Genomic DNA, 23,142 nt, shown 5'->3' on the forward strand with positions numbered 1-23,142 from the left:
CTTGATTCTAAATCTCTTGATTTTAAATCTCTTGATTCTAAATCTCTCGATTCTAAATCTCTCGATTCTAAATCTCTCGATTTTAAATCTCTATTCTAAATCTCTAGATTATAAAGCTCTCGATTATAAATCTCTATTCAAAATCTACTTATTTCCCTCATTAAAATGCAAATCAATTTATAACATTTTTGACATGCGTTTTTCTGGATTTTTTTGTTGCTATTCTGTCTCTCACTGTTCAAATAAACCTACCATTAAAATTATAGACTGATCATTTCTTTGTCAGTGGGCAAACGTACAAAATCAGCAGTAGATTAAATTATTGTTTCCCTCACTGTAGTAATGTGTAGTAGTGTATAGTAGTGTATAGTGTAGTGTATAGTGTAGTAGTGTATAGTGTAGTGTATAGTAATGTGTAGTAGTGTATAGTAATGTATAGTAGTATAGTGTAGTACTGCTGGAGTCTGTAGCCAGGTAAATGGAGGTGTGGGACCGCCACTACTCAACTCCCTGCCGCCGCAACCCTCCCCAGGACAAAGCGGACCGAGTCGCGAACGCACCGAACGTGCCGAGTCTACGAGCCCCGCGTGTGCGCGCGCAGGCGCGTGAACCAGTTGACAATCAGCCCAACAAAGCGACAAACAATGACGCTAAACAATGAAGCTAGACAATGAAATCGAGACAGGTGAAATGACCCCCACCCGCCCCCTCCTCCACAATCGTACCCAATCAATCCATCCAATCGCCGCGGGGTGGCGAATGCCCAACACGCACAATGCGTCTGCAGAAAGCGCCAATTGCGTAACTCTACTTGTCATTCATCGTTATGGAGGCAAGTTGTTGAACTTCTTTCGCACCGTACGTAGCCAACCGCGCCGATCGGAGGGTGCTGGATCATCATCAATCATTAGTAGCACACAGAGACAAATATCCCCCATCCCCCACCCGTATAGCCCTAACATACTGTTGGGGCAAGTGCTGTGAGCGAACACGTATTTAGGACCGGTACAGCATGCCCGAGTGGCGACGTTTACACAACGCACCAGGTACTTATTTGAGGCTGAGTCGACCTAGTGGAGGCCCAAGACCTGTTCAGATAGTCGTCACCGGCGTTGGTCGTGAGCGTAACCACTGCGCCAATGCTCCCCACAAACGCACACGTGCTTTCACAATTAAGTAAAAATTACCAGCAACGTGGTCTCGTGACGTCGCTCATTAACTCGTTAGGCGGGCGCTGTCCGTGATTGTTAACAGGTGAGGATTTCTATTTAAGAGTCCAGGGACCGCGGCAGAGTGAGGTTTGTGCCGGAAACCTCTCTGCGCTGAAAGGTGAGTGGGCTTTTTTTTGGAGGGGGTGTGAGGTTTACGCCGCTTGTGTTGTTCTGAGTGCAGTAGTAAGGTCTTCCTAGCTACACCTTAAATCATAATCGTGGACATTTCTACGGCAACTAATTTCAAGGCAAGCCATTTCAAGAAATATACATTTTTAGCACAATAAATACAACCGGTCCCACTCGCTATTCATTGTTGCATGGCTGATGGAGATGAACAACCCATGGTCTTTCGTTTTAGAGGTGTTTGAGCCAGGCGATTGCGGTAGTAGTAGCGGCGTCACGATGCCTTTCCTTTGTACGACGCTGGTAGTATCGGAGTCGTTGTTCCCACGGTCAATTCTAGGTGACCGCAGACGCACGAGTTTGATTATTTTCCATTCGTGCATCAAGTCCCACCTGGAGACGGTATGATTTTTTTTACTTGTCTATTTTCTAATCGATTAAAAACGAGCACTGGGATTTCATCCGAAATCGCCTGGAACTCTGCATCGGCAAGGCCACATCCATCCCAGAAGCCGACAACGATAGTCCCTTATCTTCACCTTTACAAACCTCCTCCGTAGGCTTCTAGGCAAGACGTGGTACAATTTTAATGTACCGTAGCGTTATTTAACGTGTGCGCTGATAAAAACACATTAAGCAAGCCGATAGCAGCGTTCCGAAAAACATCCGGGTGAGAAATTAAGCCACCACACCCTACCTTTGGACGCAGCAATGTAACGAGGATGTACTCGTTGTTATTCGTGTGAGATGCGTTTATTTTTCCTGCTCGCAGATTTCTGACTTGGTCGATTGTGTTGGGGCTTTCCCGTGTGGCGGATTTTCTTTACCCAGAAGGACATGCACCTCCCATGCTGCACACTTGTGTATTTTTTTTAAGTGCTAAAGTGGTTTAAGATTACTATTATCCATCTTCGATCACTGTAATCTATAGATTATTAACTTTTCCCGGAAATTTTAAATAATAAGGCAACGGAGTAGCAGACTCGTTAGCCATGGTCGAGCCACTGCTAGATGTCTCAATGGGCTGTCCCCGTCTGCAACCGTGTTGCGTTCCTTTCGTGCTGCTCTAAATGGACTTCTTGGATGTGCGCGCACACACGTAATGCGATCACTTTAACACTGCAGTCTTTAAAGGAACAAAATGTAACAGGCGACGTTTCTGGCATTGGCCCTTCATGTGCTATGAAGAATAATCCATTGCCTGAAACGTCAACTATCATATGTATATTTTAAAAATACGGCCACAGTCTTATTCACGAATGTTGTTGTCATTCCAAATGTTTCGCCAAATAACTCTGAAAAGAGCCCTCCATCCATAGCGAGTCGTAGCTACTACACCCGCCGGGAGCAGCAAGTAAACCCCTTTCTGTGAAACGTTCGATTGACCTGACCGAGCGATGGGGAAGGAAAAGATTCACATCAACATCGTGGTGATCGGCCACGTGGACTCGGGCAAGTCCACGAGCACCGGTCACCTGATCTACAAATGCGGAGGCATTGACAAGAGGACCATTGAGAAGTTTGAAAAGGAGGCTGCGGAGGTGAGCAAAGGAGCCACTCGCTACGCATTTGTGTTGGTTCGTCCTCTGCTTTAAGTCGGAGGGGTGGCTGTGTATGTACGGTGAACGTGTTTATGCGCGCACCGTACAGAGCCAACCTCGCTAATCGAAGGTGCGGGGGGGGGGGAAGGACAAAAAAACTAAACGCAAAGCAGGTATAACTTCGATTTAAAGCTTTCGTGACGGCAGGGATTCATCATCTTGGTTCTTTCGGTAAAGTCACGTAGAAGGGAAATAATAAAATAATAAAATAAAACATAATAAAATAATCTAAAATAATAAAATAATGTAATTTTAGATTGTATTGTTATATTTTTATTATTATTAAAATAATAATATGAAATAATTAAATAATATACTTATACATTTTATTGTGTTTTATTTTTATTATTTTATTATTTCCCTTCTACGTGACTTTACCGAAAGAACCAAGAAGACAGGTGTAACTTTTTTTAAGTGCTTATCTCCAGTGGCGCGATTGCGCAAGAGGAACGCTCGCAACAATGAATGGAGCGCGGTGCGACTTAAACACGGCACTGTGGCACTGGGGAGCACGGGTGGTGCATCTGTCGGTCCACACGTGTGACCGGTTCTGTCCCGTGACGACTTCCTTTGTCGGCAAGAACTCCACCATTTGAAGTTGGTTATGATCGCCGGCGTTAACGGCGTACTGATACTGTAGATGTTTTGGGTTCACTCGCAAACGCCCACAAGCGGGGTATGCTGTAATAAATAATTGGCACGTTTTGTCTACGTGACAAACCGCATTTATTAGCTGTGTATGGTGGCGGTGGTTATATTTACGCGACCTAACCCCAAAAAAACCGCTTGCTAATATTAATCACGAAATCCGCCTACATTTTTAAACCGCGCAATCCACACTTCATAGTCGCACGCTACCACCACGACGTTGTGTTACCTGGTGCGGCGTGTACGATTTTAATGGTACACACAGCGGTGGCTTTGAGGCTTGGAATTTGGGTGGGGCCCTGATGAATGAACAAGCCCCCCCCCCATGCCCTGCTGATGTGGCAGATGGGCAAGGGCTCGTTCAAGTACGCGTGGGTGCTGGACAAGCTGAAGGCGGAGCGCGAGCGTGGCATCACCATCGACATCTCCCTCTGGAAGTTCGAGACGTCCAAATATTACGTGACCATCATCGACGCCCCGGGTCACCGCGACTTCATCAAAAACATGATCACCGGCACCTCGCAGGTGCGCTGCCACGGGATGGAATCGCTACGATGCATTAAATCCACCTGTGCGGCGTTTTAAATAGTCTGGTCTTGTCCACGTGGAGGTTTCTCCAGGCACACTCGGTGTTTCTCTGGCATGCCAGTTCATGGTATTTGGCTAAATCATCCCAACGCAGAGTTCCCTTGCTTGGACGCATTGATGAGGGCATGACTATTTCTGACTTAAGTGGTTGGTGTTCATAGCCATATGTGGTGCTGGCTACCCACAACCCGCGTGTGACGTGCCGGCCTTCGTACGTGTTCGTTAACAGCACCTTGCCCCAACAGTCTGGTAAAAGTCTATTGGGGCTATTGGGTATCTCTTTGCCGTCTGTCACAAAAATACAACTGGCATAATGCCCCCCCCCCCCACAACGAGCCTGTTAATCAATGACGCGAAAGTGGAGGTTTTGACGCATTGCCTCGTCTCGCTGCAGTTTAAACCCAACGACCTAATGTTTCCTTGGCCTCACGTGAGTGATGGGTGAACTGGTTTTGGCTACCTCTATAACCCCCCGCCCCTCCTTCAGAAACTCTTGCTGAACAGCATGGTCAAGTATGGTCAAACCACCTCTAATAGGCTAGCTTTAGGGGGATGGGAGGGAGGAGCCCTTAATTTGTAAGTTTTTCAATTTACAATTTCATTATTAATCGTACAAGATTCCGTAGCCCGAACAGGCTACACAGCCCTGTGACCTATGAATGAAAGGTGATTTGTAAGTATAAATTATAATGTATTTCTAGAGGGCCCATGAGCCAAGTCTACTACCTAGGGTGTCGCCAAAGGCAGTGTCTTACCAGGGGCAAAAACAACTTCATCATTTTGTAAGCTTCATATTTATCACCACTTCCTTGGATGTTTCCTAAAACATAAATTTCTCGCAAAACTCCATTAACCAGCAATGTTACTACCATTACGCTTAGTCGATCTTTTCTATTAAAGGGCTACAACGGTCACGGCTATCGTACATATTGCTAGTTTAGAGACCAAATGTAAAAAAAATATATTTACATTTTTGGGATTCGCCAACGTGTTTTTTAGGCCAATGGCTCAGAACCAAGTGGTAGTCTGTCTTTAAAGGCCATGCTTCTACCTCTGCAAGGGATCCGCGTTTTAACTTTATGAGAAGCGTGGACTAACTGGCTCGAGACGGATGTGATTTCTGAGAGGAGAACCTCCTTCACCAGAACTTTGCTTCATGCCGTGCCACTCACAATCGAACCGTGAATGTACAACCCTCTTGGCGGTGGAAAGTAGGAGCTAAAAAAACTGGGCTTTTTACCTTGTGAGATGAGAAAAAAGTTGGGTATTTAGCAATTTGTTTTACCTTCCCAATACTATGCACTCCCTTTGTGGTGCCGTTATAAGTTGTAATGTGCTGACCCGCCCCTACTGGACATCTGAGAAAAGGGCTTCATAACTAATTGGATTCCTCCTCCCGGTTACAAATAGTGTAATTTGTATCGGTCTTCAATCAAGTATTTATTTCTAGAGCACTCTTGTGCAAAAGATGCAATTCAGTGCTGTACAAATAAACTAAAACATGGTTAAAAGACTAGGTCGGAGCAACAATTAAAGAAATTTCCATACAAAACAGAAGTGCATTATAATAAATTGTTCATACAGGGGTTTTTGATTAGATCGCATAAATAGATGTGTCGTTAAATCCGCTGACACGTAACTAGTAAGGGTTGTCACGTAAACGGAACGTGACCAATTCATCACTAGTACAGCACTAACTGGTGTGTTGGAGTGCCAAGCCACAACATTTACAATCAGAGTGGTTTAGCCATGTTTAAGTACAGAGTTGGCCTGATAACTTTAATCTAAATTGTCTTATGGTTGTTATTGTTTGCCTTGCATACCACTGCGATTTTTGCGCACAGCGTTGATATACAGTTTTCTGGAAGACCTTGCTGTTTTTTCTTGAATTTTTCAGTTGCACGTCGTCACTAAGATGCTCTTTATTCGTGTGTTTTGTTGCGGTTGCACCCGAGTCAAGAGCCACATAGCTCACGTGGCTATACCTAAATGAGTACGACGTTTCGCCAGCAGTTACAAAAAGCTTCATCAGGCGACAGGCATGTGTGGATAATTCCACCCGATTCGTTCCAAATCTAATAAATTGCTATCGAATGCATATTTTTAAAAAAACGCACTAAAGAATCTTAAGTAAAAGCAAGTTTTTTTTTATTAATTTCGCTTGCTTACGACCGTGCACATCTTTCGGACGTTTTTTAATCCACTTCCCGTGATCCAATCGAGCTGACATTGTGCACACACTCGTTGTGCGTGACAATTAATGTAAAAATAATTATATGTAATTACCAATTGCTTAATGGTGGCAGGCAATCATCTGACCCATAGGTGGCAGCCATCTCAAGCCAGAGGACGAGAGGACTCTAGCCGCCACGCATATAAAGGATTTATAATGAAAAACTTTGTTTTTACGGGTTTACTTATTTTAAGTACGTTTATTAGATTTGACCAAAAATTGCTCGCGGTGCGTGCGCTCTCGCGAGGCGGCAGGCGGACTGTGCGGTGCTCGTTGTGGCTGCCGGCGTGGGCGAGTTCGAGGCGGGCATCTCCAAGAACGGTCAGACTCGCGAGCACGCGCTGCTCGCCTTCACGCTCGGGGTGAAGCAGCTGATCGTGGGCGTCAACAAGATGGACTCGACGGAGCCGCCGTTCAGCAGCGGGCGCTTCGACGAGATCGTCAAGGAAGTGAGCTCGTACATCAAGAAGATCGGCTACAACCCGGCGGCGGTCGCCTTCGTGCCCATCTCCGGCTGGCACGGCGACAACATGCTGGAGTCGAGCAAGAACGTACGTCGTGGGGGGGGGGGGGGGGATGGGTGGGGAGCCGTTTTGTGGAGGGAGGTAGTGGTGGTACTGTGGCGGACCAATGGGGGGGCCTTAACGGCAATTGAAATTAAGTGTTTTTTAGGGGGCAAAATGGAAGGAACCAGAAACAGGAAAACCGAACCGATTGGCTTGACTTGTATAAGAGACTGATCACAGGAAGGATGTTCACGACTTGAGCATATTGGCATCAGACATGCAGACTTTTGATTCCTTGCAGAAGATTTCTAATTTGGTGTTTGGAACATCTTAACACCTATTTTACCTCCAGAAAGGGGTAAACCCTATCCGAATGAAAATAATAATTTAACTTTACAAAGTGCCCTTCAACAATCCTTCTCGGAGCGCTATGCATGTCAATGTGGAAAATGGTGACCAACCAATGAAAGAATTGACACTAATACCTGAAAATAGCCATGTTTTAAACGGGTACGTTTTTAGTCGCGATTTAAAGATTTGTAAGTCTCGAAGGGCAAAGAGTTCCAGAGTTTAGGTGCCGCAATTGCGAAGGTGGCACGATTGACCCCGAGCGTGAAGCCCCAGACCGTGGCACGGTGAGCAATGCACAATGTGAAGATCTTAATGATCTTGACGGCAAAGGTGCCCCTCCCCACCCCTCTTACCCCCTGGTGTCTGCCCATCACCGGCTTGCGCGCAGATGCCCTGGTTCAAGGGCTGGAAGGTGACGCGCAAGGAGGGCAACGCGACCGGCACCACCCTGCTGGAAGCCCTCGACTCCATCCTGCCCCCGTCGCGTCCCACCGACAAACCTCTGCGCCTACCGCTGCAGGACGTCTACAAGATCGGCGGTGGGTGGCGTGGGTTTATTTGGGAGATCGGGCGAGTTGGGTTGGGAGAGAGGTGTGGTGAACTCGCTTGTACGTATGGGAGTGTTCATTCGTCGTCTGTAACCTCAAGTAATTATTCTAACTGGTGTAGTGTCAGCACTGGGGAGACGAAGGTGAAGATGCGATGTTGCCCCCCTGCCCACCATCGCCACCTCGTGTACCGTGCATACCTTCATAGGTGTTTGCTAACAGCACTTTCCCCAAAAGTCTCCGGCTATATGGGAGATACTGTTTGGTTCTTTCGGTAAAGTCACGTAGATAGAATAATAAAAAATTAAATAACAAATCACGACGCTTCGATCGCAACACAAGCGGTCGTCCTCGGGTGGAAAAAAATTATCCAGCATTGGAACTGCTTCCTGGTTCAGCATTTATTATTTTCTTTTTCTACCTACGTGACTTGACCATAACCAAACGGCATGGATTCCTGAAGTCACGAAAGCTTCAAATCAAGATTATATGGGAGATCTTTGTCTTTCTAATTAGTCATGAGCATTGAGGTGAGATTTGAAGTTGCGTTGTGGTGATGAGATTGCAAGAGGTGAACCTTGGCAGCACTGGCGGAGCCAGTGGGGGGGGGTGGCACGTGCCCCCCCCAATGATCTGATCAAAATCCCTAATTTCGATCGGATCATTGGCGTTTCTTAGTAATAAATCGGCATTTTGCGACCCCCCCACCCCCCACTGCCACTGTAGCATTATTATGTGCCAGGGACTGAGATGGGACAATAGTCTAAGTCCATAATTGGCAATAAGTAACGGCAAGGCAGTTATAAGTGACTCAGAATTCTGCGCAGTTGCGTAAATGGCACACGACTTCCCCGAAGGCATTCCCCTTCAGCGAGCGCGATGCCGATCGCACAGCGCGGTTCGAATTCGACCCTCGATTGATGGCTGCACCATGACCGCACACGCGTCGAATAAAAAGCAAGGGACAACTCCTTACTTGCTAACAACTCCGTACTAACAACTATCATTTTTCATTGCTGGAGGGGTTGCCCCCCCCTCTACATGAAAATCCTGGCTCCGCCATTGCTTGGCGGTCATGGTAATTGGCACCATTAAGATTATTGGTTCCACGAACTTTGCACCTTTTACTCGGCAAATGTCCAAGAAGTTCGATGAGACTGCTGATTTTACGCTTGACCCACTGCTCATTGTGCTAGTAGGAGTGGGGGGGGGCGTGAGTGACCGTAACTTCACGCTGGTCAGTGGGTCGTAATGGGCTTGCCGAAATCTACTTAATTGCTCTCGCCACTGTCGTCTTGTGTGGCCAATTATTGTTTAATTATAATTCAACTTTCAGATATTCGTGGCGACAACTGCACCAATTTGCCCACTACCCCAATGTTATCTAATGTTGCACAATTCAAGTAGCGTTTTGCCTCTGGTATTTACTGCTCTTGGCTGCTATCCACTTTTTATTGTGCTTTTTTAAGCCTTTATGCTTGGTTTACATTTTTTAAAAGTTGTGAAACAGCTGTAGTGTTTATCGGTGGATATGGAGAAGGGGGGTGGTGTTGTTTTGACACGCTTGCGCCCGCTCTTAATAGTTACTCGGAAAATGTTTACTACCAATTTGGGAACCTGGTGGTATCGTGGGCCATAGAATTGTCTACTGGTGACTTTTGGGGAGAGACTGCCAGTAGACACAGCCTTGCATCCCTTGGTTTCTCAATTGTAAAAAAAATGTTTCGTGAACAGAAACATACGCTTCATTTAAAGTAGTTGTACTTTCGTACTCGTGCTTAATTTGTTTAGATTTGCCGTCTAAAAATCTTGCGTCTTTCACCCCCCGGAGGGTGCGAGACATGTCGGGTTAAGGGCCCACTGCTCAAAATCCAATCTACGGTGCAACCAAAAAAAATCTAGTTGTAGCCTACTACGCATTGTGTGCGTGTTTTTAAAAACATCCTCTGCACATGTCGGAAAAGTGAGTTGAGACAGGAGGGGGGCCCACCGTTGTCTCGTGCATAGCCCCCCCCCACCACTTCCCGTTGAATTCGGTCGTGCCCCTGCTGCTACTTGGGGCCACTTGAGCAACTTTCATCGTCCTAGAAATATTCTTAGGTTTTTTCGGTAAAGTCACGTAGGTAAAACATTAAAATTAATAAAAGTAAAATAAAATAAAAATCACGACGTTTCGGAGGCAACACAAGCCTCCATCTTCAGGTGGAACCGTCACAGCCACGACAGCTGTATCAAGTAAAAATGTGGCTGTGACGGTTCCACCTGAAGACGGAAGCTTGTGTTGCCTCCGAAACGTCGAGATTTTTATTTTATTTTACTTTTATTAATTTTAATGTTTTACCTACGTGACTTTACCAAAAAAACCTAAGAATATGAATCCTTGCAGTCACGAAAGCTTCAAATCTAGAATTAACGTCCTAGAAATGATGGCGGTTTGGGTTGCGGGGGGGGGGAGCTTGTTCCAGTAAATAAGTGTTCCGACGTTGGGCATTAACTTTAAAATTTGAAATCTTAAGAGTCGTCGGGACCACTCGATTATCTTACACGACCTTAAGAGCTTTATGCCAACTATGATGCATTGGACTTTTCTTCCTGGCATGTGATTGGCTGACCCAGTCAATGCTTGATCTCACGGTAAGCATTTTTTTACTATACTGTTATTTAACTGTAGTCAGGATCCTACACTAAATTGTGTTGCCCGACGTTGTGATAAACAACACGTGGTGTTTATCGGCGCGTAGCTTTTCCCCATCGGCTTCATGATGCATTTTAAAATGCCTCCGGTTCACTCATATCTCCCGCTTTTTCTTGCATGGCCATCGTCACCCCGGGCCACTCGACCCTTGTAATAAAATACATCCCATGTTCATCTTCTTGGTTCTTTCGGTAACGTCGCGTAGAAGGGAAATAATAAAACTAACATAATACAATTCTCACGACGTTTCGGCCACAACGCAAGCAGCAGTCCTCGGGTGAGGAACAGGTCTGTTGGAAAGACGGCGTCAGACGCTAAACATCAGACGCTGTCTTTCCGGCAGACCTGTTCTTCACCTGAGGACGGCTGCTTACGTTGTGGCCGAAACGTCGTGAGAATTGTATTTTATTATGTTTTATTATTTTATTATTTCCCTTCTACGTGACTTTACCGAAACAACCAAGAAGATGAATCCCTGCAGTCACGAAAGCTTCAAATCGAAACATCCCATGTTGTGCAAGGCTCGAGCACTTCTCGTCTGAAGAAATATTAAAACTCCTCTCCACTCCTGGGTTCCCCTCCGCCCCAGGTATCGGCACCGTGCCCGTGGGCCGCGTGGAGACCGGCATCCTCAAGCCCGGCATGGTGGTGACGTTCGCACCGACCACCCTGACCACGGAGGTCAAGTCCGTGGAAATGCACCACGAGGCCCTGACCGAGGCCTTCCCCGGCGACAACGTGGGCTTCAACGTGAAGAACGTCTCCGTTAAAGAAATCCGACGCGGCAACGTCGCTGGTGACAGCAAGACCGACCCGCCGCGCGGCTGCGACAGCTTCACTGCGCAGGTGATCGTCCTCAACCACCCGGGCCAGATCCAGGCCGGCTATTCGCCCGTCGTCGACTGCCACACGGCGCACATCGCCTGCAAGTTCTCGGAGCTCAAGGAGAAGATCGACCGTCGCTCGGGCAAGAAGCTCGAGGACTCTCCCAAGTTCCTCAAGTCTGGGGACGCGGCGATGATCGAGATGATGCCCGGCAAGCCGATGTGTGTGGAGAGCTTCTCGCAGTACCCACCGCTCGGTGAGTTACTGTGGCAGGGAGCGAAAGTAGCTACACGTGCTACGGGGCCCAGCTTTAAATGCTTTCAAGCTACCAATTCCGGTTCGGTGATTCTGCACTTGCTCTAGTATAGTACTATACCGCCGTCAACTTTAATGACAGCGATTTGTCGTTTTTTTATCTGGCCGTATAGCAAATAAGAATACAATTACTTTACTATGCAAGTAAAAAAGTTTGTGTTTAAATATTTATGATTTTCTTTTTTAAATTTAGAACCTCTTTTTATAACACCCAAAAGGCCCCGCACTAACTTAATCCGGCACTGCTTGCACCCCAGGAAAAAATGCATCTCGCACCCCATGTTAAGAATCGCCTGGTCGAAGTGATGCATTCGCCAATCTCAAGTCCCCCACTCTCTGCCAACTGACCACTCGCTGACATGAAGGGGGCAACTGAATAAAATGCGTGTGGTGGCTTATGCATCTGCAAGCTCATAAGCTATTGTCACCCCCCCTCCCTCCCCCCAGGGCGCTTTGCGGTGCGGGACATGAGGCAGACGGTGGCTGTGGGCGTCATCAAGGCCGTGACCAAGAAGGTGGGCGAGTCGGCCAAGGTGACCAAGTCTGCAAGCAAGGCCATGAAGGGCAAGTGAGGGGGGAGGAGGAGAGCGGACGGGAGGGTGTCGCTTACTTGTCTCCGACGACGGACGGAGGTGGCCTTGCGTTTGCTCTCCCATCAACGTCGGTGCTGACGTGAATCCCACCCCCCACCCCCCCCCCCGGCGCCTCCTGTACTGTCAGTGCCGTTATTGAGTTGTGTGAAAAGTTAACACATTTTGTGGGATGGGGTTTTTGGTTTGGTTTTTGCTAAAGTGGTTTTATTTTTCCCTTGTGACGCAAGTGTAAGATGACTCCCGAATAAAGATTACTGCTGCAATTTTTTCCTGCTTTCTTTTTAATGAATGTGCAAGTGCTTCTGGTGTCTAATTTAAACAAACCTTGTAATCTGTGGTGTAGAGAATGCTAAGCGGTTTTTTCAGGATGGGGAGGGGGGGGTGACTAAACGAACCTGGACTTTTCAATGAATAGGAAGGGGGGCTTTATTTAAATTACCTGCTCTAAGCCATGAAGAGGACGGACAACCCGAGCTTGCCGTGTGCTTCAACGCCACCTGCGTTGTCTCCACGCGTCCCGAAACAACTTTGGTCTCGCTCTGGTTTTAATGAACCATTTAAACCGACTGGCTGATTCTGCATGTGACATTGGTGAAACTTCCCTGGATGAAAATTGTCATGAACCCGGATAAAAATTGTAATGAATAATTAGGGATGCTGGGAGGACACTACCTAGACCCGTCGGGCACTACCGTTTGACCACCTTGCTTGCCCCATTGCGCTACAACTCCTGATGGTCACCCCAAGTTACGAACCAGCGGGAAGCCCTGCCGCGCTGCTGCAATCTGGAGATTGGGTGCACTTTGTGGTGGTTGCTGGTGGTCACGGCAAATGTTTATTTGCTTGGTTGCACGGATACAATGGTGCTTGTTTGCCGCACTAAACGCTGGTTGTGGCAAAGGTCGGCGGGATGGGTGCATTTGGGGGTCAAGGCTACCCCCACCCTGCTTGGTTTGAACATCTGGCACGGCCTTGGCAGTGGTCCTCGTTTCAACCCGCCACGTGTCTACTACACGCCAGCCCACACTCAATGCCGCATTCGTCGTTCATGGCGTCGTGTGGTGGACGCGTGCAAGAAGGTATGCTACAAATAACAGCTCGGAAGTTCTCCGGCAGGGGTCGAACCTTTGTTTTGACGGCAGGGGTGTATTTAATAGAGCTGATCTGCGCGTCTTGGTTCTTTCGGTAAAGTCACGTAGAATGAAAATAAAAAAATAATAAAAATAAAACCTAATAAAATTAATTCTCACGACGTTTCGGCCACAACGCAAGCAGCCAAGACGGTCTGTCTTCTCGACAGACCTGTTCTTCACCTGAGGACGGCTGCTTGCGTTGTGGCCGAAACGTCGTGAGAATTTATTTTATGTTTTTTATTATTTCCATTCTACGTGACTTTACGGAAATAACCAAGAAGATGAATCCCTGCAGTCATGAAAGCTTTAAATCGAAGTTTGATCTGCGCGTGTTCATCACTAATGCCCACGGTATCGGCTGAAACGCTGACAAGTACGTTATTAATGGACAACATTTTGGCTAGTTGAAATGTGTGCAGGGTCACCCGAATTCACCTATTGGGACACGTGCATATTCCAGTTCGTTCCAACGTCTGCGCCAATTGTGCTGGTGCTACACTTTGTTTTACGGATGGGCCCGTAAAGCAGTTTTTTACAAGGGTGCTCTGTGGTGCATGAGCACAGGAGACGGACAAGCGGAACCTATTTTAATGGCGGTATCTGCCAGGTGGGTACCGCTGAGGTCATGGGTCCAAATCCAGTCGAGCCGCCTGTCAACCCTGGGTTCTCTTGATTGCTGCAATCACCAATTACTTAACCCAGCAGGTTGTCGCTGAAACCTTGTCGGATGGAGGGGGGGAGACGCCGGTGTAGATACTGGATTTGGGAGGGGGGCATGTGACAAAAGTTGAACAGCTGTTTTTTTCTAGAAAATGTTCAAGTGGTGTTCTGATGGTCCCACGAATGGAAGCGACGTTGCCTTCTTGGCTGTTCCCTTAAAAAAACCGCAAGTGCCGCAATCTACTTTACAACCTCGACTCCTGTAAAACAACGTTGCGCCTACCACGCTATGCAAGCTCGCGACCCGGGAACTAAAGTTCATGTAACGTGTTTGCACCCGGCTGTTAACGATTAACCAACCCCACGGCATGTCGCAACGCGCAGCATCTGCAATCGACTTGCACAGTGTTCACGTTGTGGGTTGTCTTTAAAAGTCGACGCAACTTTCTAAAACGTTTCGTCGAATTGTTGAACTTTTTTGTTACAATGCAGTCACATTCACATTGCCCCCATAGACCGCAGAGTCGAACACAAAATTACCAGCGGTCCCATTTCATCAACTTGTAAAACGGCAACGTTGTTGGCCTTGTAGAACCGGTGTTTGCATCGGCAGCAACATTTGTGAAAGCAAGACGCCATTCTGGACTGGTTGACCTTTTGGAGTCTCCATCGGCAAGTTGAGACCCGTTAAAGAAATTCAACTTCGCTGGATGTTTGTGGTAAAAAGTTTCTGCAACTGCTTAAGTAACCCACATGGAGAGCAACATTCTAGCATGTGAAATAAAGCGTTATTGTAAGCGGCCAAATGGACTTGTGTTGCAATCGACCCAGACGACACATTATGTACAAATGTTTTATTGGTGCGGTGTGTGCCCATAGGCAGGAACTACAGCGCAATTTCCAAGAAAAACGCGAACCGACTAAGTGGCCTACATTTGGAGAAACCGTGGTCAACAAAAAAATATTTGTCAAACGTAGGCGATGGGGTGTGGGATTGATGGACGTACACCAACATTCACGAAATGTGCTCCAGGATGCGAGTTGTGGGTATAAACAATAATGCTTAAGAGGTTTCACAAAGTGAGATTGCACCCGACATAATTTTCTCAGGCCTCGGGTATCGATCTTTGGTCTTCCTGGAGGAATCTGAGCTAAGAAGCTCACATCCAGGAGTTATCCAGAAGTTTTCACAGCTGAATCTCGAGTATATGTTTGAGCCTGGAAAGGGCTATCATGGGTGACCACCCAGGCATGGCAGGTTGGTAGGCTGAGAGGCTACGATATTGCTAGTGGAGTCTAGCAACATCATTTATTGGACTACTTTAATACACGTCTATGCACCTCCATCTCACATTTAATCTCTGAATTATGATACAACATCTATGACTGGCTCTGCATGGGTAGGCCTTCAACATTCGAATAATAAATGGCTGTAAAATTATATAAGGCATGTGGAATGTCCACCTGGTGCAATGCTGTGAAGTTTTATTACCCGAATAAACTGCCACTGAGCTATGCCGCTCTTGTCAATGCCCGAGTAGCCAGCAGACGGACTTTGCAGCAGAGTACAGAGAAGATGTGTGTGAGTCCTTGCACGAGTTGGAAAGCACCAATTCTTTGTTTTGCGATGTACTTTGAATAATAAATGGAGGCCTCGTGATTACTGTGTAAAAGATGAGTGCGTACTTATAATTGTGCTTGCGACCCAGACTCAAATCTTCACGACAAGGTCCCTTCCTCTCGCCAATGTCCCATTTCTTTCTCTCAAGACAGCCTCGCCGCAGTCAACGCCGCGCCTTTACTTCCCCCCTCCTCCACCTTGCTTGAGCAGGTCCGGAATAATTCTCTGCGGACCCCCGGCCCTCGCCGGGCTCGTGAACAGCCGGTCGGCGACAACCGCCGGCAGCGCGGAAAAGAGCGCCACGGCGAAGCGCTCTGAGCGCGAGGCCGGGAGGTAGCGGCGTCGCGGCCACCTGGACGTCACCGCGTGGCGCAGGGAGCCGACGACTGGGCTCACATCGGTGCTGCTGTTGCGCTCGAGGTTGAGCCGCAGCTGAGACGCGAACGCGGCCACGTACTCGCGGCCGTAGTCGCGCTGCAGCGGCTCGGGCAGCGCGTTCCAGAAGCGGTCCACGCCGGACGTGTCGCCCACCAGGTTGGTGTGCAGGGTGTAGTTGCCCGGCTCGATGAGGCTTACCTGCGGGCGTTGCAGGGTGGGTGGGAAGTTGGAAGGGATGTTCACGAAGCGGCACGTGCAATGTTGTTAGGCCAACGTGGGCATGTGGTTGACACCAGTTGGCCAATGTTCTGGGGGGGAGGGGGGAGGGGGGGGGTTTCTGGGCTATGGTTTGGGTCGAGGAGGGTCACCAGAGTCTGCGGGTTGTGGATTGAGGATTACGATGCAGCGAGTGGTGACGTGGCCTGACTGAGGGTCCCTGTGAAGTTGAGTGGGACCACCCGACCTCCGTGACACGTGAAGCGGATGAAATGTAATGAGTCGTAGAAAAATGGACAAGATGGGGTTGGATGAGAAGTACAGACAAAATATTGAAATGCGAGATTTTGAAACAGATTTTGGCCGTTTTATGTTCGTTCAGATTTGCATTTGAGCTGATCTGCCATCGCCTGCCTGTCGCAGCTGTTAGTGGTGACACCAGTAGTTCGTGTTGGTGGTGTTGGGGGTAGTGTTGGTGTTGCGTTTGCCCGTACCTGCACGCCCCACTTGTGCATCTCCAGGCGCAGGGCATCCGAGAAGCTCTCCAGAGCCACCTTGGTGATGGCGTAGGCACAATTGTTGAAGCTCGAGGTGCGTGCGGCGATGCTGGACATGTTGACGATGCGCCCTGAACGCACGCACACGAAGAGCCCCCATATAGCCTTTAACAGACTGTTGGGGCAAGTGCTGCTAGCCGGCACAGCACGGCATGGCACACGAGGAGGTGAGTGACCAGCACCATGCCTGGCCGCCTTTGTCTCCCATAGTAGCGATGTTTACACACTGCACCAGGTACTCATTTGAGCCTGAGTCGACCTCGGGGAGGCCCCTGACCAGTTCAGATAATCGTCAGCGGCGTTGGCCCGTGAGCGGGAATCGAACTCGGGTCGCCGAGTTCGTAGCGCAGTGCGCTAACCAGTGCGATAACCAGTGCGCTAATCAGTGCGCTAATCAGTGCGCTAACCAGTGCGCCGTACACGCACACACACACACACAAGCAGTACGTCGGGGATGAGTTTCGGATTCGCGGATTTCAGATTGTTGAGAACAATTTCGGATTTTTTTGTCCAAGTTTTGCATCGCTTGCGCAGACGTGACGGAATAAAAGTGGTGTGATTTCGCGTGCAGTCATACTTTCTGATGAATCCAATATTTTCAGTTATTTCCGAAAAGTGCATATCTGGGTTAGATTTATTGTTTTGGATTTAATATGAAGATGGGGAACGTAACCCTGCACGGTTATGTACAGATAGAATAACTTTATTTGTAACAAGGCAATAACCCAATGAGATGAAAGTGTGTGTTTTTTTTTTCTCGAAAAGATCTTCATCCTGACAAGAGGGCTGAAAATGAATGAATGAGATAGAAATTTGAGACGGGTTGCATTGTGAAGTGTTGCCAATTAGGTCTTCCTGCTCAATCGATGACATTGGCTGAATCCACACGCTATATACACACACATACACATTGCATTAAACGCCACCACATTTCAGATGGAATGCCCTGGTGTGTGCAATACCAATGCATAATATACTTTAGCAAGCGTATATATCAAATAAAACCTCTTGGAGCCTCATAACGCGAGTTAGGCACATTTTGGTGGACACATGCAGATGGCTACCAAGCGAAAGAAAATCCAATAAAACATGGACAGGTGGCCTCCCTGATTACTAAACTAAAACTAACCAATTGTTTTATTTTACCAGATAAGGTCCACTGAGCTGTATAGCTCTTTTTCAGAAGCAAGCCTGGCCACAAATGATAGCCCAATGAAGTGGTGTATCATATGGAAATGCATAGCGGCCAAATATTCTTAAACCTCACGTTTCTAAATGCGGAGGGAAAATCCGGAGGACCCGGAGAAAAATCCTCACGACCATGAGAAGAGAGAACATTGCAACGCTCCAAATATACAGCAGCAAGCCACGACCTCCTGTATACCAGGCGAGGCAGTTAACATCTCGCCACCGCAGTGGTATGGCATAGCAGCTGCCGTTGCTGCTGCTTTTTAAATTCTTTATATTAAGTTCACTTGCTTGCTTGCGCGCTTACGACCGTGCAAATCTTTCGGTCGTTTTTTAACCCACTTCCCGTGATCCAATCGAGCTGACATTTTGCACACAGACTCGTTGTGCGTGACAATTTATTTTCGTGAAAATTTTCAACATTTTAGGAATATTTTTTTATATTTAATTACCAATTGCTTAAAAGGTGGCAGGCAATCATCTGACCCATAGGTGGCAGCCATCTCAAGCCAGAGGACGAGAGGACTCTAGCCGCCCGTTTCAAAGACCAATGTGGGCTGGGTTGTGGCCCATTGAACACGTACTGTAATTTATTTGCCACGCATATAAAGGATTTATAGTGAAAAACTTTGTTTTTACGGGGTTAATTTTTTGCCGTCAAAGGCGTCACCTCTGGAGCGGCGCAGGAGCGGTAGGAAGGCTTTGGTGATGCGCACTGCACCCCACAGGTTCACCTCAGCGACCATCCTGAAGGAGCTCATGCTCGTCCACTCGATCTCGCCCATGCAGCCCAGGCCCGCGTTGTTCACGACGCACCACAGCTCTGCGGGGAGAGGCAAAGAAGAATACGAGTCGTGATGTCCATTTTATCAACAACTTTTGTTTTGTACGGTGTTATTTAAACGTGCCTTTTTAACGGTGTCGCATTTTTTTTTTTTATCGCCGAGCGGGTCTATGGGGAATGATAACGTGGTACATCGCAGTCAAAGGGCTTCCGCGGCCGTCTGGAACGCTCTTCCTACCGATATTAGGAAGCCACGGAAGCTATGCACTTTCCAATCTAGATTGAAAACTCATTCTTTAGAACTGCTTTTTTGTGTTTAATTTATCGTTCTTCAACCCGCACCGCCGATTAGCACGTTCGGCTACGTACGATGCCTTCTCAGCAAAAGCAAAGCAAGAGATCTTTTGTTGTTGTTGTTTGTTGTTGTTTTTGATGATGATGATGGTGGTGGTGGTCGGTTCGACCTCGTGGTAACTCACCGAGCCCATTGTCAGTGACGATTCCTCGTGCCACTCGGAGCACCTCCTCAACATTCTCGTCGCTCGTCACGTCCAGCGCCAGCACGTGCATGTGGGGCGAGTTGAGTGCGGCCAGTTCGCTTGCCCCAGGACTCTTGGTCTGCAGGCAGCCGGCCAGCACCGTCATGCCCAGCCCGTGCAGCTCGCGTGCGAACTGCAGTCCGAAGCCTGCGTTGAAAAGAGTTGGCGTAAGCGTGACCGTGTGTGCCTGTGGGTGAGGTGTGGCGAGCCGTAGGGTAGCGGTTAGCGCACTGCGACGAACTCGCCAACACTAGTTTGATGCCCGCTCGTGGCCAACACCAGTGACGGTTATCTGAACCGGTCATGGGCCTCCCCTAGGTCGACTCAGCCTCAAATGAGTACCTGGTGCGTTGTGTTAGCATCGCCTACTGGAGAGACAAAGGTGGCCCGGCGTGGTGTTGGCCACTCACCCCCTCGTGTGCCGTGCAGGACTTCATAGGTGCTCGCTAACAGCACTTGTCCCGTTGCAACTGGAACAAACTCCCACTCCACATCAGACTCTCACCCTCGCATTCCACCTTTCGCTTCTTCTCTTCCACTGCCTCCACCACACTCAAGAGGCAACCACCTCTCTCTAACCTACTCCCAGCCCCCCCCCGCCCCCCCCCCAGTCGTCTTCCTCCGACGACCCTAATTCCTGTCTGTGTGCACCTGGCCAGATCTCTTCCCCAGCCCTCCACTGCGCTCCTCCATCAGCTCAACTTCACGGCCACCAGACCTCTGCCCCCTACCACCCTCCACCAATTCTCATCCGTGCCCATTTCACAACTTCATGCGTTCGGACGCTGTCTTTCCGACAGCCCTGTTCTTCACCTGAGGACGGCTGCTTGCGTTGTGGCCGAAACGTCGTGAGAATGTTATTTTATTGTTATTTTTTATTATTTCCCTTCTACGTGACTTTACCGAAAGAACCAAGAAAAACTTCACGCGTGACGCCGCCGTTGACCCTGGCCATTGACCGAGCAACCCAACGTTCCTACCAGCTCCCTCCGCAGGAATGTGTTAGATCACGTTTCGATCGCAACGCAAGCAATCGTCATCAGGCGATTGCTTGCATTGCGATCGAAACGTTGTGATCTATTATTTTTTCTACCTACGTGACTTCACCGAACGAACCAAAGAGTATGGATTCCTGCAGTCACGAAAGCTTCAAATCAAGAATGTTTACAATTATCGATTAATTGTTCTTGTTCGTGGTAAGCGCGCTGCGCTACGAACCCAGCGAGCCGAGTTCGATTCCCGCTCAAAGGCCAACATCGTTGACGAATATCTGAACCGGTCCTTGGCCTCCCCTAGGTCGACTCAGCCTTAAATGAGAACTTGTTGTTACGTGCACAAATCTACCCTGGGGGAGACAAATACGGCCGGATGTGGTGCTGGCCACCCAGTGACAGACAATGCCATCAAGCAGAAAGTTAACCGCAGTTATCAGAATGATCAAATATCATCGTGATGAGTTATTAAGCACCCATTAATGCCGGAACGGCACACGAGGGGGTGGTTGCCCATTGGCGATGTTTACACACCGTTCTAAGCACTCATTTGAGGCTGAGTCGACCTAGGGGAGGGCCAGAACCGATTCAAATAATCGACACCGGTGCTGTCCGGATTCGTAGCTCGGCGCGCTAACCACTACACCACCACACACAGTACACACGCACACACAGAGAGAGAGAGAAGCCAACGCACCTGAGTCACAGCCCGTGACGAGCACAGCCTTCTTGTGCAGCGCGTCCACTCGCTTGGTGTCCTCCTGCCACGACTGCAGGTAGAGCACCGTGAGGCCGAGCAGTGTCCCCAGGGCCCCTACGAGTCCAGCGAAGCTCATAAGAGACCCCAGGAGCCCCCAGCTCATCCGGAGCAAGGATCCGGGGTAGACGAACAGGGCGAGCCCCAACACCAGCGCCAGCAGACACATCAGCTGAGCTCTACCGCCCATCGTCGAAGTCATCGCTAACTCTCAATAATGTGGGCGAAAGCAGTTGAGGCAGCCTCCCAATATAGAACGGACTCGCAACCTTTACACTCACAGACCTACGGTCTAACTCGGTGACTGACACCTGACGGCACGTGCCCGCGTAAAATGATTATCTTTGCTCCTGTTCACTGGCGGTGAGCTGAATTCCCAGCAGCTCGAGTGACCCTTATATACCCGGAGAGCAATATACGGTCACAGCCGCCCACCCGACCTTATCCGAGTTGACAAGCAACCACTTCCTGTGTGTATGCAACGTGAAACGGAGAGCTTTGACCCACCCTCTGCCTCACCGCAGAATGAAGTCACGTCTGATGACTCAAGTGGCCTGTATCCCTCTGGGTAATCTGACGAAACACCTCAATTTATAAATCTATTTCTCTGTCATAAAAAAATTAAAAAAATTTTTTTACACAACTCAACGGTCCCTTTAACACTTCTCGGAGATGATAGTTTCAGCAGCATTGCTTCAATACAAGCAAACTCTGGACTGGTTTTGACCACAGTGTCTCATCAGCAAAGTCGGGTTTGCTTGAACCACTGCCGGCAAAACTGCTAGATGTCATAGGCGAGCACCCTCTCTGTTAGATATGAGTCCTGTTTTAAAGCAAAATTATAAGATAACACATCATCGGCGTCGTTGTGAGCAGCATGATATATTTTTTAAACGTAGAGCAGCAGACCATACCTTTTAATATTTTTATTATTTTGTGTTATGAATGTAGAGTGTATACCTACGGGCTATCTGCCTATGGATCGTGATGATAATGGTGATCACTGTGACTTTGTCTGTATTCAGTGTACCGGAGTCTCCATTGCGGTTGGCCTCTTCGTGATGCAAAGGGTACATTACCAAGAAAGGGTATCGCTCAACAGTTCTATACCCAAGTTCTGCAGTCCTCTATATATTAAGGCGGTTTCGGCAGATTATATATCATTACGTTACCTTAAACATAATTTCAAGTGATTGTTCACGTCAAACATAAACTTACACGCATAACACACGACGCATAACACACGACTTACATGTACGCATAACACACGACTGTGGGTTCTGCATGTAAGTGAATGGAAAGCACTCCCAGGGTCAATGACATTTCACTCATTGAGACTGTGAGTCAGATCAAACAGAGCCTTATGGACGCCATAAAAACAGAGGTTGCGCTATTACTGTCTGGAACATTGGGTATCTTGACCCTGATGAGCTTTTGTGTAAGTAAAACATGAAATCAATCTACATTTGAAGTTTTCGTGACTTGATTTTTATTTTTAAATGTATTTTATTTTATACGTGACTTCACCGAAAGAACCAAAGAGATAAAACATGAAACCCTATCACTTGGCTAGCATCACTTCACATGAGCGATGCTTGTAATAGACTTGTGTGTAATAGCTGTGGTACCAGGCACTGCTCACATCTGAGATTTATTATTTGATTATGCTGCAGTTTGATGTTGAGAAATTCCTCCTTATATCATAAATATTCAGCCATTACTTCACAAGAGGGGGAGGGGGGGGCTTTCTCAAGCGATCCGCCTGGTGCAGCCAGCGGTGGCGTGGGCAAGAAATTGCAGGGCTGCGCTTTTACTTTTGTTTTATTTAGCAAATAGATCTGATAAGTTTGTTTCAACAGCTGGACCCGCTGCGTTCATGACGTCCATCTCGTTCAGCGTTTCCTTTAAGAACCTCCTCTTCATCTGAACAATCACTTGTGTCCTGCAGTGTTTAATTACTTATTTTGCATCTTCTTGGTTCTTTCGGTAAAGTCACGTAGAAGGGAAATAATAAAATAATAAAAAATTCAACATAATAAATTAATTCTCACGACGTTTCGGCCACAACGCAAGCAGC

The 23,142-nt window shown here is 47.9% G+C and overlaps 2 protein-coding genes across 2 annotated transcripts; one reads left to right on the forward strand and one right to left on the reverse strand.

Annotated features, from left to right (window-relative positions):
* The first annotated feature begins 1,276 nt into the window (after positions 1 to 1,276).
* LOC144938619 (elongation factor 1-alpha 1-like) lies at positions 1,277 to 12,495 on the forward strand. The gene is made up of 7 exons (XM_078866606.1): positions 1,277 to 1,329; positions 2,641 to 2,878; positions 3,932 to 4,111; positions 6,662 to 6,958; positions 7,653 to 7,803; positions 11,097 to 11,588; positions 12,095 to 12,495. Exons 2-7 carry the CDS (start codon positions 2,735 to 2,737, stop codon positions 12,217 to 12,219), a joined length of 1,389 nt encoding a protein of 462 aa, XP_078722732.1. The 5' UTR covers positions 1,277 to 1,329; positions 2,641 to 2,734; the 3' UTR covers positions 12,220 to 12,495.
* A 2,658-nt stretch (positions 12,496 to 15,153) lies between these two features.
* LOC144938620 (D-beta-hydroxybutyrate dehydrogenase, mitochondrial-like) lies at positions 15,154 to 21,267 on the reverse strand. The gene is made up of 5 exons (XM_078866607.1): positions 21,006 to 21,267; positions 19,257 to 19,463; positions 18,664 to 18,816; positions 16,743 to 16,876; positions 15,154 to 16,230 (listed from the first exon to the last, which is right to left on the reverse strand). The coding sequence occupies exons 1-5, from the start codon at positions 21,265 to 21,267 to the stop codon at positions 15,832 to 15,834; spliced, it is 1,155 nt and encodes a 384-aa protein (XP_078722733.1). The 3' UTR covers positions 15,154 to 15,831.
* Positions 21,268 to 23,142: the final 1,875 nt, after the last annotated feature.

This window comes from Lampetra fluviatilis, chromosome 22 (assembly GCF_964198595.1).
Source record: "Lampetra fluviatilis chromosome 22, kcLamFluv1.1, whole genome shotgun sequence".
NCBI lineage: Eukaryota > Metazoa > Chordata > Hyperoartia > Petromyzontiformes > Petromyzontidae > Lampetra > Lampetra fluviatilis.

Bases quoted from the DNA above. Each gene is read 5' to 3' on its own strand.
- LOC144938619 (XM_078866606.1), top strand. From the start codon at position 2,735: ATGGGGAAGGAAAAGATTCACATCAACATCGTGGTGATCGGCCACGTG. The intron at 4,112-6,661 runs GTGCGCTGCCAC...GCGAGGCGGCAG, and splicing joins TGATCACCGGCACCTCGCAG to GCGGACTGTGCGGTGCTCGT. The intron at 6,959-7,652 runs GTACGTCGTGGG...GCTTGCGCGCAG, and splicing joins TGCTGGAGTCGAGCAAGAAC to ATGCCCTGGTTCAAGGGCTG.
- LOC144938620 (XM_078866607.1), bottom strand. From the start codon at position 21,267: ATGACTTCGACGATGGGCGGTAGAGCTCAGCTGATGTGTCTGCTGGCG. The intron at 19,464-21,005 runs GTGCGTTGGCTT...TTTTCAACGCAG, and splicing joins CGTCACGGGCTGTGACTCAG to GCTTCGGACTGCAGTTCGCA. The intron at 16,877-18,663 runs GTGACGCCTTTG...GCGTGCGTTCAG, and splicing joins GCTCCTGCGCCGCTCCAGAG to GGCGCATCGTCAACATGTCC.